Here is a 14316-nt window from a genome sequence, read left to right on the forward strand (position 1 = left end):
TCATGTCTGACCTCTCTCTCCCCCATGTCTGCTTCCCTCCGAGTGCAGTGTATTCACATGCAATTGTTTTACTGTATTCAGTGTTTTTCCAGTCACCACACAACCTTTGAATAAGAAGCAGATGGTGATGGAGGGATGAGTATATAGTATAAACTGGTTGAAGGACAAATAGAGATATAATTTGCCATCTTTATCCAGGAAGGGGAGATAAAACAAACTGTAGGTGCTCTGATAGACTGACAGGGGCTTGGGACCTCTCACACCACTTAGTGCACAGAAATAGATGGCATCACCCGCCTGATAAGTGGGCTAAGTGGGTGTAAGAAGAGAAACAATGCACAATCAACATCTTCTTTCATGTCAGCACCAATCACTGAGATGGAATATGACCAGAGCCAGGCTGCAGTCTAGGGGCCCCACATGTGTGAGGGCCAAGGATTGACCAGACTGTCTGAAATTCCAATTTACCTCAGGGAAAATAAAAGAGAAACATCTAAAACAGAAAAAAAACAACAACAACAGCATCAACAACAAAACCTGGAAGCATAAGGTCAATTTGCTATTCAAATATTACAACAGTGTTTGTGTTACAAGGCAAGAAAAGGTCAGAAACAAAAAGCACAAGAACTTTAAACTGAAAAGAACAGCGTGTCCCAGATTTACTGAGGATAATAAATAAATTGACTGGAAATTTCAGAGCTGCTGAATCTTCATGTGGTCGACAGCTACATTATGAAGATCAACAGCAGAAAGAGCCCCAGTTAACGGCTAACACGGGACCCTTGCCTCACAACCACTGTGTTGTACCACTAACATCCTGATAAATCAGACATACCATAACAGCCTCCAACGGCAACTCCACAACCTATATGTTGTGTTCTGGATACTAAGATTAAAATGATGAGGATTATGAACACACACTGGGTCGGACTGATGCAGATGTTGCTGCCTCAGAAAGACAACACAACACAACACAACATGCCAGAAACCCTGTTCAAGAGGAAATCTTCAAAATGTGCCAAGAGAAAGGTTTCTTTACTGCCCCTTCAGAAATGCAGTTGTGTTTTGTTTTGCATGTAAATTATTTGGGGACAGCGACTGGAAAAACTGCAGCATGCACACTTGGCTGAACATGAAGCATCATAGAGCCACAGAAGAGCTACAGTTGCTTATCTTATGTGCTGTGCCGACACTGGGCGTATAGATACGGAACTAAAAGGAACAATCTGACTGCAAATGTGAAAACTGGACGAGGTTTTAAAGAGACAGGCTGCGGCGGTGAAGCTTCGAGCAGAGCGAGGACAGAGTGAAATTTTCTGGGAAATATGATGATGGGAAATTTATGGTTGTTTGCTGGAAGTCGTCAGCGATTTTGATCCTTTCTTGGAAGCACATACAGTATAGAAAAAAATGGCAATGCTTGGTGAGAGAACACCGTTGTGCCTCTCTCATCAACAGCATGTTTAGCTTCATTGAACCGACGGCTCCTAACAGAGATCATCACTCAGACAAAAGTGGGAAAGCAGTTTTCGATCAGTGGTGACTCCGCTGCAGACCTGCTCACATTCATTTTGCTTGACGTGTCACCTGACGGCTGCATCACGGAGGGTTTTGTCACTTTGCCAGAGAATCAGTCCGTTGTTGGTGCTTTACAAGACACGGGCATTGATTTCTATAACTGCAGAGGCCACTGTGCGGTATTTACAATGGCTGCATTCAGGCTTTATACAGATTAACCCTTTGGTGTACGTAGTGGCTGCTGTAGAAGGAGATGGAAGAATTATTTTATTTCACATCTACATCTTCATCAATTTCAATTCATAATAATTATGACGTCAAAAGGTCAATTTTGTGTATGTGGGAATGTAACTGGATGGTCAGGAATTTCTGAGTCTTGCATTGTGGTCCTTCAAAACACAATTGTAGGTTCTGAGGCCGAAGCTCGTAAAATCCGTGCCGGTTATCACTCTTGCTACTGGTTTGTGCAAAATGCATTCTGGGATACTGGCTGTATATTTCAGTGTGAACATTAGCATGGTAATGGCATACTGATTTGTTCCCTTAGTAGGCAGTATGCAGTATGTATAGGGCCATACATTAGCAGGAATACAGCAATGATTTTAATGTGGACTTGTGGTTTTGAGGATGATATGATGGAAAACTCAGCTAACAACTAACTAATAATACTGTAAGTAACTAACACACTAATCTTGTGTCTTGCAGCACATGTGTTATCAAATTGACAAAAATCTTTCCTGAATTTCTAGTGCATTTGTGTTTTTGCGTGTTTTCTTAAGCTTCAGTACGTCAAGCTCTCGGGGCCCACTGTGTGTACAGCCGCTTTTAAAATGTTCCTTCCAAATCCTTGTCTCATTGGAAAACATTTACCATGGATTCACAGCGTAATGACAACCACAGCACAGAGACTCTGGGAGCTCTTTCAGATACTAGACTGTCACCACAGGCACAAGCAACGAAAGCACTGTACCAGAATTCAAGAGTCACTGAAAAAAGTAAAGTGAGGACTGGAAAGCTTCTTGCTCGGGATGGGGCCAAGAAGGAAAAACTAGAATTTCACAGAAATTCCTTCATGTGTAACATGTGGAACAACATACTGCATCGTTTTCTCAGGACCGACACTGCTCTGCAGACAAGGGATTTATGTCATGCTGTGTATTTGATCGGCTCATTGAGGGATTATGTGGCCAGCCTTCAGGATGATTTTGGCAACTTTGAGTGTGATGCAAGAAAACATCATCCGACTGTGTCCCAACACTACAAAGTGGACACACACACACACACACACACACACACACACACACACACACACACACACACACACACACACACACACACACACACACACACACACACACACACACACACACACACACACACACACACACACACACACACACACACACACACACACACACACACACACACACACACAGGCACAAAGACAGACGAATGAAGTGACTCTGACTGTGAACAATTCAGCTCAGACAAGTTGAAGGCAACAGTTGTTATTGCAGACATATTGTGGGACTGGATATTTTTTCCATTTGTCTCCATAGAAGATCTTTGTGCAGGAGCAGAAAGGTGAAGTGGAGGAAGATTTTATGGATGAACTTGTACAATTGTAGATAATTCATTAAAAATTCATCAGCACTGTCACTGCTGCAAACTGCCAAGAGGAAGAAAACTACAATGTGTGTTTCCAAATGTTGATCCAGAACTCTGACTATTTGTAACTTTGCCCGTAACCGGTGCCAGTTGGGAGGGTTCATTTTTTAAAAACTGGACCTCGTTAAAAATAGGCTGGGATCCACAATGGGCCAAAACAGACTAAATCACCTGTCTCTGATGTCCATTGAATGTGATAATTGGATTTTTCTCAGCATCATTAAGGATTCCTCTGTAAAAAAAAAAACAAAGGAGACAAACTTCTATGCAGCAATGTGTATGGTTGTGCTGCTGTTGCATTATTGCTGTTATTATACGCCACTGCTGCATTTATAGTATTTTATTTTTATGTCTATGTTTTATTTGAGTACTGCACAGTGGGATGATTTGTGCCTCTTTAAGGGTGTTGTGGTTTTGCCTCAGCAAAACAGGGTGTTCTGTGCTGCTGCAGATGTTCTACCTGTTGGTTTAGAGAGCTAAAAGCTGTCTGCAGCTTGCAGATGAATTGTGATTGCCTTCTTTTTTTCCTGTAGCTGTCAGTGTGTGTGTGCGTGCGCGTCTGTGTGCGCATATCGGCTGTGTAATATTCCAGATAATGGCACATTTTTTCTGGGGTCACATCTCCCTTTCTGAGATCATGTTTAATTTGATCAACACCTCACGGTGCTGCCTATACAATCTGCCTATAGCGCAATATATTATGATTGTAATTGACTGGAGAAAAAAATAACTGCCCAATCACATCCCCTAATGTGCTCTGAAAGTTGTTGTGATCCCACTTTAATTTGCTTAATCAACTAACCAGAGTGGATATTGTACACTTATCCTGGATTCCCTGTGAGTCTGAGCGGTAATTGTTCTGGATCCTGGGACATTGGCAGTAAATGCGTCTGCAGCCTCTGTGTTGCACTGAACCAGAGAGTAGTTGGGTTTTGCACTACAGGTAAGCAGAGCTCTGTGGATGAGGTGCTGCAGGGAGCACATTTTACTGCTCCTTTGCAGCTATATTGATTTATATACAGAGTTTTATGAACATCCATTGATTTTATCTGAGGCACAAGGCAAGAATCAAATCAAGAGTACATATGGAGCAGACGAAAATGAAGTTTTTATGCTTTCCTGATGTTCTGAGTGTGGTGCTGAGCCACTCTTTAGTATTAGTGGAAGGGTAAAGGGATTACAGTCTCTAAACTGATGTCCTCTCCAAGATACAGAGATTGGGGAAGTCAGGTCCACTGTACCTTTACAATGTCTTCATTTGAGGACTTGCACTGCACGGAGGCCGAGACGTCGGTGACTGCTCCATTCATCTCTATGGAGACCATTTTGACGGGGATGGCAACAGTGCGTCCGGTCAGAATGGCTGTGTTGATAATCTCAGTGTCCTATGGAGAGAGAAAAATGGACATGACGTTCATGAAACAGCAAGAGGCAGAGAGTGATTTTCCTTGATATTTCATCAGCGTTACCAGTGTCCACATTTAAAACCATTTCTATCAGGGCTCCTGTGTCTCCCCATGTGACAATCAGTGGCAGACCACAGCTCATTTCACCGAGATGCCTTTCATTGCATTTCATCAGCTGACATTTTCATTTAAGTACAGTTCTCTGTTTTTTTGTTCTGATAACTACACTTAAACTGGGTGTAAACGTATAAACGCAGATGGAAAAGAGCAAATTCAAAGGAAAGCAGTTGGCTTAGCTGTAATTATTCTGAGAAAGATTTCTGAATTCAAAGCATTAAGCTTAAAAATTCCTGCTGGATAAAAGGCATGGCATTTACTGTACCGCACAAGAGCTGATGCAACTTCCTATTATACAGACTGTACTTTGAGCGCATTAGCAGGAATCAGATGAGATGTTAGAAGAGTCGGGTTTTTGCTACAGCAAAGGACGAAATGTTCCATTGAAATCCAAAACAACTCAGGGAAATGCAACAGGGACATGTGTCAGTGCAACCTCTTGGTAATAACAGGGAACATTATCAAAATACTACAAAAAATAATCTTACAATTTCATCCTTTTAAAAAATTCAGTTTCAACCATGTGTATCAGCATCAACCAGGAAACTGAATACATCAGTCATTTAGGTCAGTTGTAATTAAATAAAATGTGAGAGAAACAATAAATATAGAGTTAATTTCTCTATTGTTCTCAAATATTTCTAAAAGTGTCTATAATTACAGTGGCCCTGAGAGATCTACTCACTGCAAATAGGCAAAGCACAAGCAAATTCAGAAAACATTCTCATCAATTTGTCAGCACATGCCTTGCAAATACTCACAACACAAGCAAATATAGAAACGTGCAAGTAGCACAAACCCCAGAAATTCTTCTAGAGAACAACATAAAAAGTACTAATAAAAACATTTTGTCCACAGAATAGATCTGATGTTACACACAACAGCATCTGAGCAAAGTTCACCACCTTTATGTGTCCCCTGTAAACTTTGTTGTCCAAATGATGTTGAACTGCAGATGATTTGACAGTTTTGTCTGTTTGTAGTGCATTGACCTAGACTCAGGGCAAAGATGTCAAGATGTGATGTCTAAAACACAAAAACAATCTTGAAAAATGTGAGAAATTCATTTTGAATGAAAAATTGGAAAGGTTTTAATAATTTCATAATGTTTCTATATAATCAATACTAGCCTACACTATTTCCAGCTCTGATAAAAATAGTCCATAAATTCTGATAAACTAAACTACCCATAAACAAGCAAGGCATTGTCATCCTATCTGTATTTTTATTATGAATGTGCTGGAATGCAAAGAGCCAATTAAAATACACACCAGGCCTCCACTTGAAGTTCAAATCAGTTCATTACTTTTTTTTTTTTTTTGCAGATCATGTAAGCTGCAAGGGGGGTAACAAGTTTTCTCATTTGCGTTACGCAAGTTGCCCAGGAGAGAGACTGAGACATGCATAATTCCCCAAATCAAAAAAGAGTATATTTCTGCCTTACATTCATCTTTAGCTTAATAAGGGTGTACAGCATGAAGTATCTTTCTTCATGCTGTAGTTTTCATGGGTTTCTATTCAGCTCCAAAACTTGGAATGTATTCATTTGTTTATTCATAGAGGGAATATTATACACAGACACAGCACAGTGTTTTAAAGGCATCTTCTCTATGTGGCAATAACAAACACAGGCAGCTCTGAAGAGTCCTTAAATTAACTTTACCTCCATGAGTGCTATAACACACCAAGGTAAAATATATTGAGATAATCACATAATACAGCCTGGAAAGTTTTAATTTACCAAGCGCTTTGAGGTTAAACACTTCTTTTGAATGCGAGACCTGGGTCAATATTAGAATATTAAAGGAAAGCAAAAAAAAGAACGAGCGGAGAAAAAAGCATTCCGTATACCAAGAGAGACCTACATGTAACAATAACAAGAGGCAATTACTAATAGAGGCATTTACTATGGACATGGTAACTGTTTTTAATTCCACCAGAGTCACAACTTTTTTAATTTGACTTTATTCTACAGACTTTTCCAAGTGGCTGGAGCAGAAACCATTAAAGCTGATCTGTCTGCTGTCTGAGCAACGTGCAAAATGAGTTGTAGCTGAAACTAACCTGGTCTATACTAACAAATCCATCAAGCCATATACCAAGAGCATTTTAAATAGAGAACAACTTCAATCTATAACATATACTCTGAAAACATGAAGACGCGGAAATATGACACAGACTTTGATGTCTGCTGAAGCTCGGCCACTCTTCTATGGAAAGTGGCTAAGGTTTGTCTATATGTTGCTGAGTTGCTGAAAAAACACACCAACCGTGTCTGAAAAGCTGCAAAGCAACAAAAAGATGGCAGCCAATTTTTTAATGCTAAATCCCAAAAGCAGTGTTTGGCCAGTGGTGTAACTTTATCACTCAGTCAGTCAGTGTCATTTGCGTTGACTTGACTGGCCCTGCTGGAAGCACTGAGGACTAATGCTTTGTCAGACATTACTATGTTAATCAAACTCTGCTTAGGCTTTAGACAGATCGATAAATAAGGCTGCACAGCTCTGCTTCTTGTCTCCGGAATCAATACTATCATTTGCAGCCCTCACTGTGGCAATAACTGCGCAAAATCCAAACTGAAACTTCCGCATTGATACATAAAAAAGTCTTTGTGCCAGTTATATGTATATTCCACTCTGTTAACTGTTATTAGGTGATGTCTCTAAAACAGATTGGAGACAGTTTATTAAAGTGTAGGTTAATGTAAAAGGCCTGTGCAGTGAAGAAAGTACAGCTATACACTGTGTAATGTCATGTTCAGAGAGCAACAGCACACATAATGTATGATAAAGAAATTAACACTTTTTACACTAGTCCTTCATATTGTGGAAAAAGGAAATAAGACTATCTACTGTTTTTAATCAGTGAATCCCTCTATCATAACTCTGACAGATCCTCTTTGAAATGTTGAGACCCTTCAGAGTGTCACAAGGCCACATTACCTTGGTTTTATTGTTTGTCAAATTTACTTGCTGAACTCAGACATCAAACCTAAGTTATATCTATAAAGTATGAACTCTTGCATTGTAGCAGGATTGAGTTATTAAAGCTAAGGTAGGAGAAAACGTTTTCATTTTAGTTTGATTATTTATTTACTTGTTTGGGAAAATGTGGCCAGCACAGCAGACCTCTTCGGGTAAGTGACGGGACACTGGGGGTAAAAATCTAATTGAAAGACATCATCCCTGAGCTCTCCTTGCTGTTTTGGCATCTGGTAAGTATTATACTACACAAGACACTTTACAATTAAACGTGTGCCGCTCTGGGAGCAGTAATTATACTTACCTGAATTCTGCTCGGAACAAAAATCAGTCATGGCTGCACACTATCATTTAGCTTAATTACATTGTGTATGAAGTAGCAAAACAGTTATTAGATACTCTGTTTTAATGCTAATTCAAAAAATGGTGTAATTCCAACAACATGCTGGACTGAATTGGTTTATTTCAGTTAAACTGAAATTAAAGTATAAACAAAACTACATGCAGCAGTTTTATTAAAGCCTGTGCAAAATATGATCAGTATTCTTAACACATCAATTTTAATTTATTCTTCTTCTTTTAAATCTATTCAACAGAATGAAACAATGAGAAGGATCCTGTCAGAATAATGTTTTCTGTCTGAAATACAAAACTGAATGAACTGAGAAAAGAATTGACAGATGTTATGTTGTTGCCTTCTTACTATTCATTAAGTGGTAATTGTTGTTTTTCTTTGTACAGTTGCGCTCATGGTTGTTAAAACAGAAAAAAAAACTAAATTAAGGATGGATTTGATTCAAATATCATATATTCACATCCAAAGTTTTATAATTCCATATTAGATTTGTGAACATCTATTATTTTTATCCCTTTTTAATTAGTTGAGTCAATGTCATGTGGACCAATTTGATTACAACAATATAATTTACTTTATTCTAGCATACAGTATGACTCTAATATAATTTGTTTAAATTACAGAATTGTGTGCATTTTATTTGTGTAATATGGGTGTGTATGATCTTCAAGTTGTGTTTAAAGACGACAGAGAGTCTTTTCTTGTGGTTATTCTTGTCCTGTTATAGGTTCTGTGCTTCACTGGAACTAAGGCGAGGTTACTTAGAGAGAACAGCTTAAATGCTCAGTTCAACTACGACTGATTTCACCTGCCTCTGAATAATGCAAATAACACATTTTACCAGATGTGGATCTTTATAAATGAATAAAGGTAAACATGTGAAAATACGATGGCGTGATTTCAAGCTGTGAGATTTGTGCAGCAGAAAACATCATTTCTTATTTAGCATCTGTTTGCTGCTGTGGCAAGGTGCCGCTAATGGAGCTGTGAATCTTGCATCATGCTTCCTGTTTTCTACCAATAACAATGTTTACTTGAAGAGACTTGCAGTGACTTCGTGTTAAAAGTGTAAAATTAAGTCCTAAACTTGATTTAACTTCATTTTCCTGTCACAGTTTCTCCTCCTCCCTCCTCTTCCCTCTCCTCCTTCAGATGTTTCTGAGTGAGTTGTTACAGTGGGGGGTCTATCCTGCACCTTCATCTCCGCTGCTTTGTAACAATGTGCAACATGTTTTGTGTTCTGGAGAGAGAGCTGCCTCCCACCTCTCTACATCAGCACTTTCTGAAAGTGCTGAGCCTTTTTTCAAGCTGTCAGTGGGTTTCTGCCACCTGCTGAAAAGTCCTGCTTGATACGCATGTGCTGCCAAACTTAAAAATGACAGTTATTCTACAGCGAAACAAACTTCAGCGCCAGCTGCTAGACTGTGTTTCCTTGAGTACAACCTCCTCTGACCTGAGTCATTTCTTGTTTATAATGCTTCCGCTGGTTAATGCGAGTGGCACAGCCGAGCTCATAAAAAGCCCTTGAGACAGATTGGATGGTTTGGTGAATACACTGTGGCCATGTTCTTCGTGTTAATTGCAGTATATTCAGATGTTGAACATGAAAGCATCACTTTATTACCTCAGTGCTTCTGTAAATCTGCTGCAAGGTCACATCCAGACTGTAAACACAACTTTTATAGCCATTATCACTATTCTCCGCTTAATAATTAATCACAGTCAATGGATCATTCATGCCACAATAAAATAGCCTTGAGGGTTGTTTAAAGCACAATATGCAGAGAGATTTTTCTTTTTTCCACAGAACTAAGCTACAACCTGTTCAGCTCAATTGAACAACTAATGGTACAACTTTTAAAACAAAGGGCCTAAAAAACTAAAATCTAAACTAAAACCCTCAGTTTCTGTGAAGAAGCATGGGTTTTGTCAGGGTTGCTAGGCGACAGGAGCGGAGCAGTGAGGGTGGGCACAGCTCCACCTGAATGGGGACACAGTTATTGGTTGATCAATGTTAAAACTCTTTAAATGAAGTGGACATTTTAATGACTAATGCATGAAAGCTTCAGCATATAATGGCAACCTTGAAAGGTCACTGACCTCAGCATTGTATTCTACCACTTACCGCCCCATTACTCTCCATTATAATCATGTGGAGCTTTGCCAAAAATGCATTTCTGTTCAAATAAGATGCTTAATTGCTGCCGTGTTAAAGCACAATTTCCGGGTGTTAAAGTAGCTATAGGTAAAGCTGTGTGTTTCGCTGAATTACATGGCTAGCACATTAGCTATTCACTCTAATAAGAAGATAACATGCTGGCTAGGTTTGGATCACACCCCCTATGTACTAGCTCATCTGCTGCATCAGTAATGTACAGGAACTGATAATCAAGCAGAGATCCAACAGCAATAAGAACATCAATCGATTCTATGCACAGGAAGGTATTCTTTCATTCATTCATTCATTCATTCATTCATTCATTCATTCATTCATTCATTCATTCGTCTTCAACCTGAACTTTACATGAGCCACACTTTGATACAGCTGTCAAACGTATTATACAAACGATCAGACTTTCAGATCAAGATTTGCCACTTCAAAATGTCGCAGCAAACCACTCAACAACCTGCCAGAATGATAAAGTCGGTCTGTTCTGTTTGACGGTATCTTTGATGAGACCACCTGTTTTCACTTCATCAAGCCTGTTTCATGCATGTTAACATTGTTTCACTTGGGCACTTTTTGCTTTGATATAATTCATATCAATCCAATTAGTCAGCACGTAAGAAAAGATGGATTAAGCTCATCTTTCAAGGAGGCCACAGCGCCCACCTGCTGGACGGCCTCACATTTGGGAATCGATAAACGTCGTCTGATGATAAAATATTTTCTGACTTTGCCTGACTCCAGACTTCACCTCTTTTTCACCCGATGTCTTCCTCGTTCTCACTGTGTTGACAGAAACGAGCAGGCTGAGTTGATCTGACACACTCTTAAGTTTGTTTTTGAAGTGAATTGTGATTATTTATATCGCTGTCAGCGATGCTTGATAGACTAATTGGAAGCACTCAGAGAATTCCCAGGGTGTGAAAACTTGCTGAATTGTTGGAGTCTGACCTGGCTTAGTCTGCAGCGTGTCACAGATATTTCTTCCCTTCTTTCCATTTGAAAACAAATGCAGCAAAGATCTCTTTTCTGCCGAGACAAGGGAGGCTGCTGATGACCTTGAAATTGCCTGTGAACTAAAAACACTGAGGATGATGACAACACCAGTCCTCTCTAACTGTTCCATACAGTGTTAACGCGACTCCTCTGCTTAGAAACTGCAGCTAAAAAGCATGAAAATCACACAGCGATGTCGAGGTGCAGAGGTGGCAGGTGGCTAAGGAAAAAAAAGAAAAGACAAGCACTAATAGTTCCTGCCATCTTGCTTCAGAATGTAAATTTTACAAGGGAGACGCACACAGGCAGAAATCTAATTTAGCTATGCAGCTAAACACATCTGGGTACAAGATGCATGCTAATCCCAAATGTCAAGGGGACCCGAGATATGAAGTGAACCTTATGTTACGGCAGATGTGTGGTACACTGTCATAACTGCAGCTCGAGTATTTAATGGAGCTTTAGGTGCAGAACAGTAGTAATTATGCAAATATGTAACAGATAACCAAGGTTTGTTGTTCTTTGATAAAATATCAAGCTTTGTGCTTAGAGATGGATGTAGATTTTTTTAAATTGTTTTGCAATATTTATGTATTTTGAGACTCTCGCATGCTTGGAAAACCCCCTTCCTCTACACAGGACCTGCATCCAGTCTTCTACATGATTCACCAGGCACGGTGCATTTTAATGAGCGGAAATGATGAGAGGTCGGGCTTTTTCTTTCACTGGGTTTCAAATGGAGTGAAGCAAGAGGGGAAGTTAAGAAGCCAACACATAGCTGGAGGTACTCGGCACTTCTTGCTTGATTAATTTCCCTTTGTTCCCATAATCTGTTTACTACCCTCACTAATTGCCACCTTTCACGAGGCAAAGAGAACAGCCCCCAATTTAATGAGTAATGGACGCTTAAGTGTTCTGGGATTGGTTGACTTTCATAACAATCAGCAAATCGCTGCAGAGAGAGCAGTTGATTGGATTTATTTGCAATGACAATACATCTGTCTGTGTCATGTCTAATACTCTGTCACATGATTTTTTTTAAGGGCAGGCTGCTGCAGGGGATATTTAGAGATATTTATATATATATATATATATATATATATATATATTTTTTTTTTACTGTGGATACTTTTGCACGAACACATGTAAACATCAATATTAGGACTGAAAAATCTGGGAAACTCATTATGAGCAACACAAGGTAACATGACTTCACCTTTACCCTTGCAGTCTGTACAAACAGGTTTCTGGGCTATTTGCATATAGCTACTCTTGTAAATCGAGCCCTATAAACCCTTCTAATTTCAGTGCACACATACTATTCCTTCTCCATGGCTACCTGTACACAATGGGGAGTGGAATATTTCTCCAGGAACAAGGTTTGTATGTGATCAAATGTACTGATGCATGAAATTCAATTTAAACAAAACATTTCAGTTCTGGTGGCTTTCAGGATCTGAGTTGGTCTATTGAGTTTAAATAATCAAAATCAACAATATTAAATAATTTAGATTAATCTGACAATCATATAAATATTCATTGGCTCTCCTCACCATAGCCAGAGGGATGATGGCCTGGATATCCCGCTGCACCACCGTCAGCTCCGTCACAACCTTCTCCGAATCTGGAGGCGGATTCTGACCCTTGTAGTCGATGTTCCAGTTGATCCTCCTGGTCACCGAGAGGCTGGTGAAGTTCTCCATCTCAAAATCCAGCTGCATCACCTCGACGTTACCCAACACATCCCTGAGTCAGAATGAAAGACAAAGATGTATATTTTAACAATATACTCATGAGGAACTATGGCAGAATGTAACAAGAAATTCCAGCAATGCATTCATTTCTAGTAATGAAATAGTTGACTGGATTGTTTTTAATTATTAAACATGCCATTTAGTGAGCTGCCGGCACATAGCTGTAGAGTTATTTTTAAAGTTTTCCTTGAGTTACCCTTCAGCTGAAAAAAACAATAGTGTATTTCTTCAGTTTTCAATATGTGAAGGAGTGAAATGAAGATACTTGTCATATTTTCAGCATTTGCACATCTATATCCCAAGTTGATGAATGTACTTTCAACACAATTTCCAGACTGATTTCAGTATTCTGCTTGTATCAATGAATCAATATCCAATAAGCTGTTCAGACAAGATTTGAGGATAAAAACCCACCATCTGGCTCTCAGATACCCGGTGGCCTGTTATCAATGTTATGCATTCAGCACAGTTTATATAAGTTATCAGACACATTCATTGATGAAACGGCCCCATCATAACATTTCATTCAGTCAGCTGTAGACTGAGCAGCTCCCTCAGTCTGATTGGTGGATCTCAGACTTCCTGACAGATACAAGGCAGTAAACAAGGCTTCAGGATCTTAAAGGTCACAGTAAACTGTTTACAACGTCACGCTTCACAATCGGAATACTGAGTTCACTTTTTGAAATTGTATCGCTTTTTGCTCACATAAATTTGATTGGTGAATGTGAAAAAATAAGCAGCAATGACACTGGTTCAACACTGCAGCTGTGAGGAGACAATCCTTCATATTAGTGGTTTTAGTTAATATGATTTTATTGACAAGCCATTATGATAAATGCTTTTGGGCCACACTTTTCTTGATTAAATGAAGTCAAGGTGAAGAAGCTGAAACTATGCTAAAGCATATTACAACCCGATTCATTCTCCCATGCTGCAATTTAATCCTTTAGTGACATAATCCTTTTAGAAACCCTTTTTTTTTTTTTTGACTGGTCACAAACCCTGAATACAAAATGTTCCTTCAATGAAACTAAAAGGACTTTAAGGAGCATGGCCTGAGCCCTACTTGAATCTCACTACTGATGCATCAATGCACCAAGTTAATGTCTCGTCACCTCATTTACACCCGTCCCACTCTGCACCACTGAGGCTTGTCCCTACTCAGGTCTGCTTTTTACAGCCCCTGGTGGTCGCTGTAAACCAGCTTAAATAGGTCAACAGCTGAGTGTGCGATTGTTACAACATTGTTTCTTAAAAGATAAGTTGTAGGAGGCATGGCACCACCAGTGTTGAATGTGTTCAGGTTTTTAATGTACAAAAATGTATAAAAACTAACTACAAACAAAGTTCA

The 14316-nt window shown here is 39.4% G+C and overlaps 1 protein-coding gene across 4 annotated transcripts in view; it reads right to left on the reverse strand.

Moving 5' to 3' along the window:
- Positions 1–14316, reverse strand: part of tmem132e (transmembrane protein 132E) — a 390488-nt gene that overhangs the window by 36956 nt on the left and 339216 nt on the right. For all 4 annotated transcript variants that reach the window (XM_083986689.1, XM_083986691.1, XM_083986690.1 and 1 more), the window contains 2 exons: positions 12762–12954; positions 4428–4571 (listed from right to left, as the gene is read on the reverse strand). In XM_083986689.1, the coding sequence (XP_083842815.1) occupies positions 4428–4571; positions 12762–12954 (337 nt within the window). The remainder of the gene's footprint in view (positions 1–4427; positions 4572–12761; positions 12955–14316) is intronic.

Source organism: Trachurus trachurus, assembly GCF_905171665.1.
Source record: "Trachurus trachurus genome assembly, chromosome: 14".
Taxonomy (NCBI): Eukaryota; Metazoa; Chordata; class Actinopteri; order Carangiformes; family Carangidae; genus Trachurus; species Trachurus trachurus.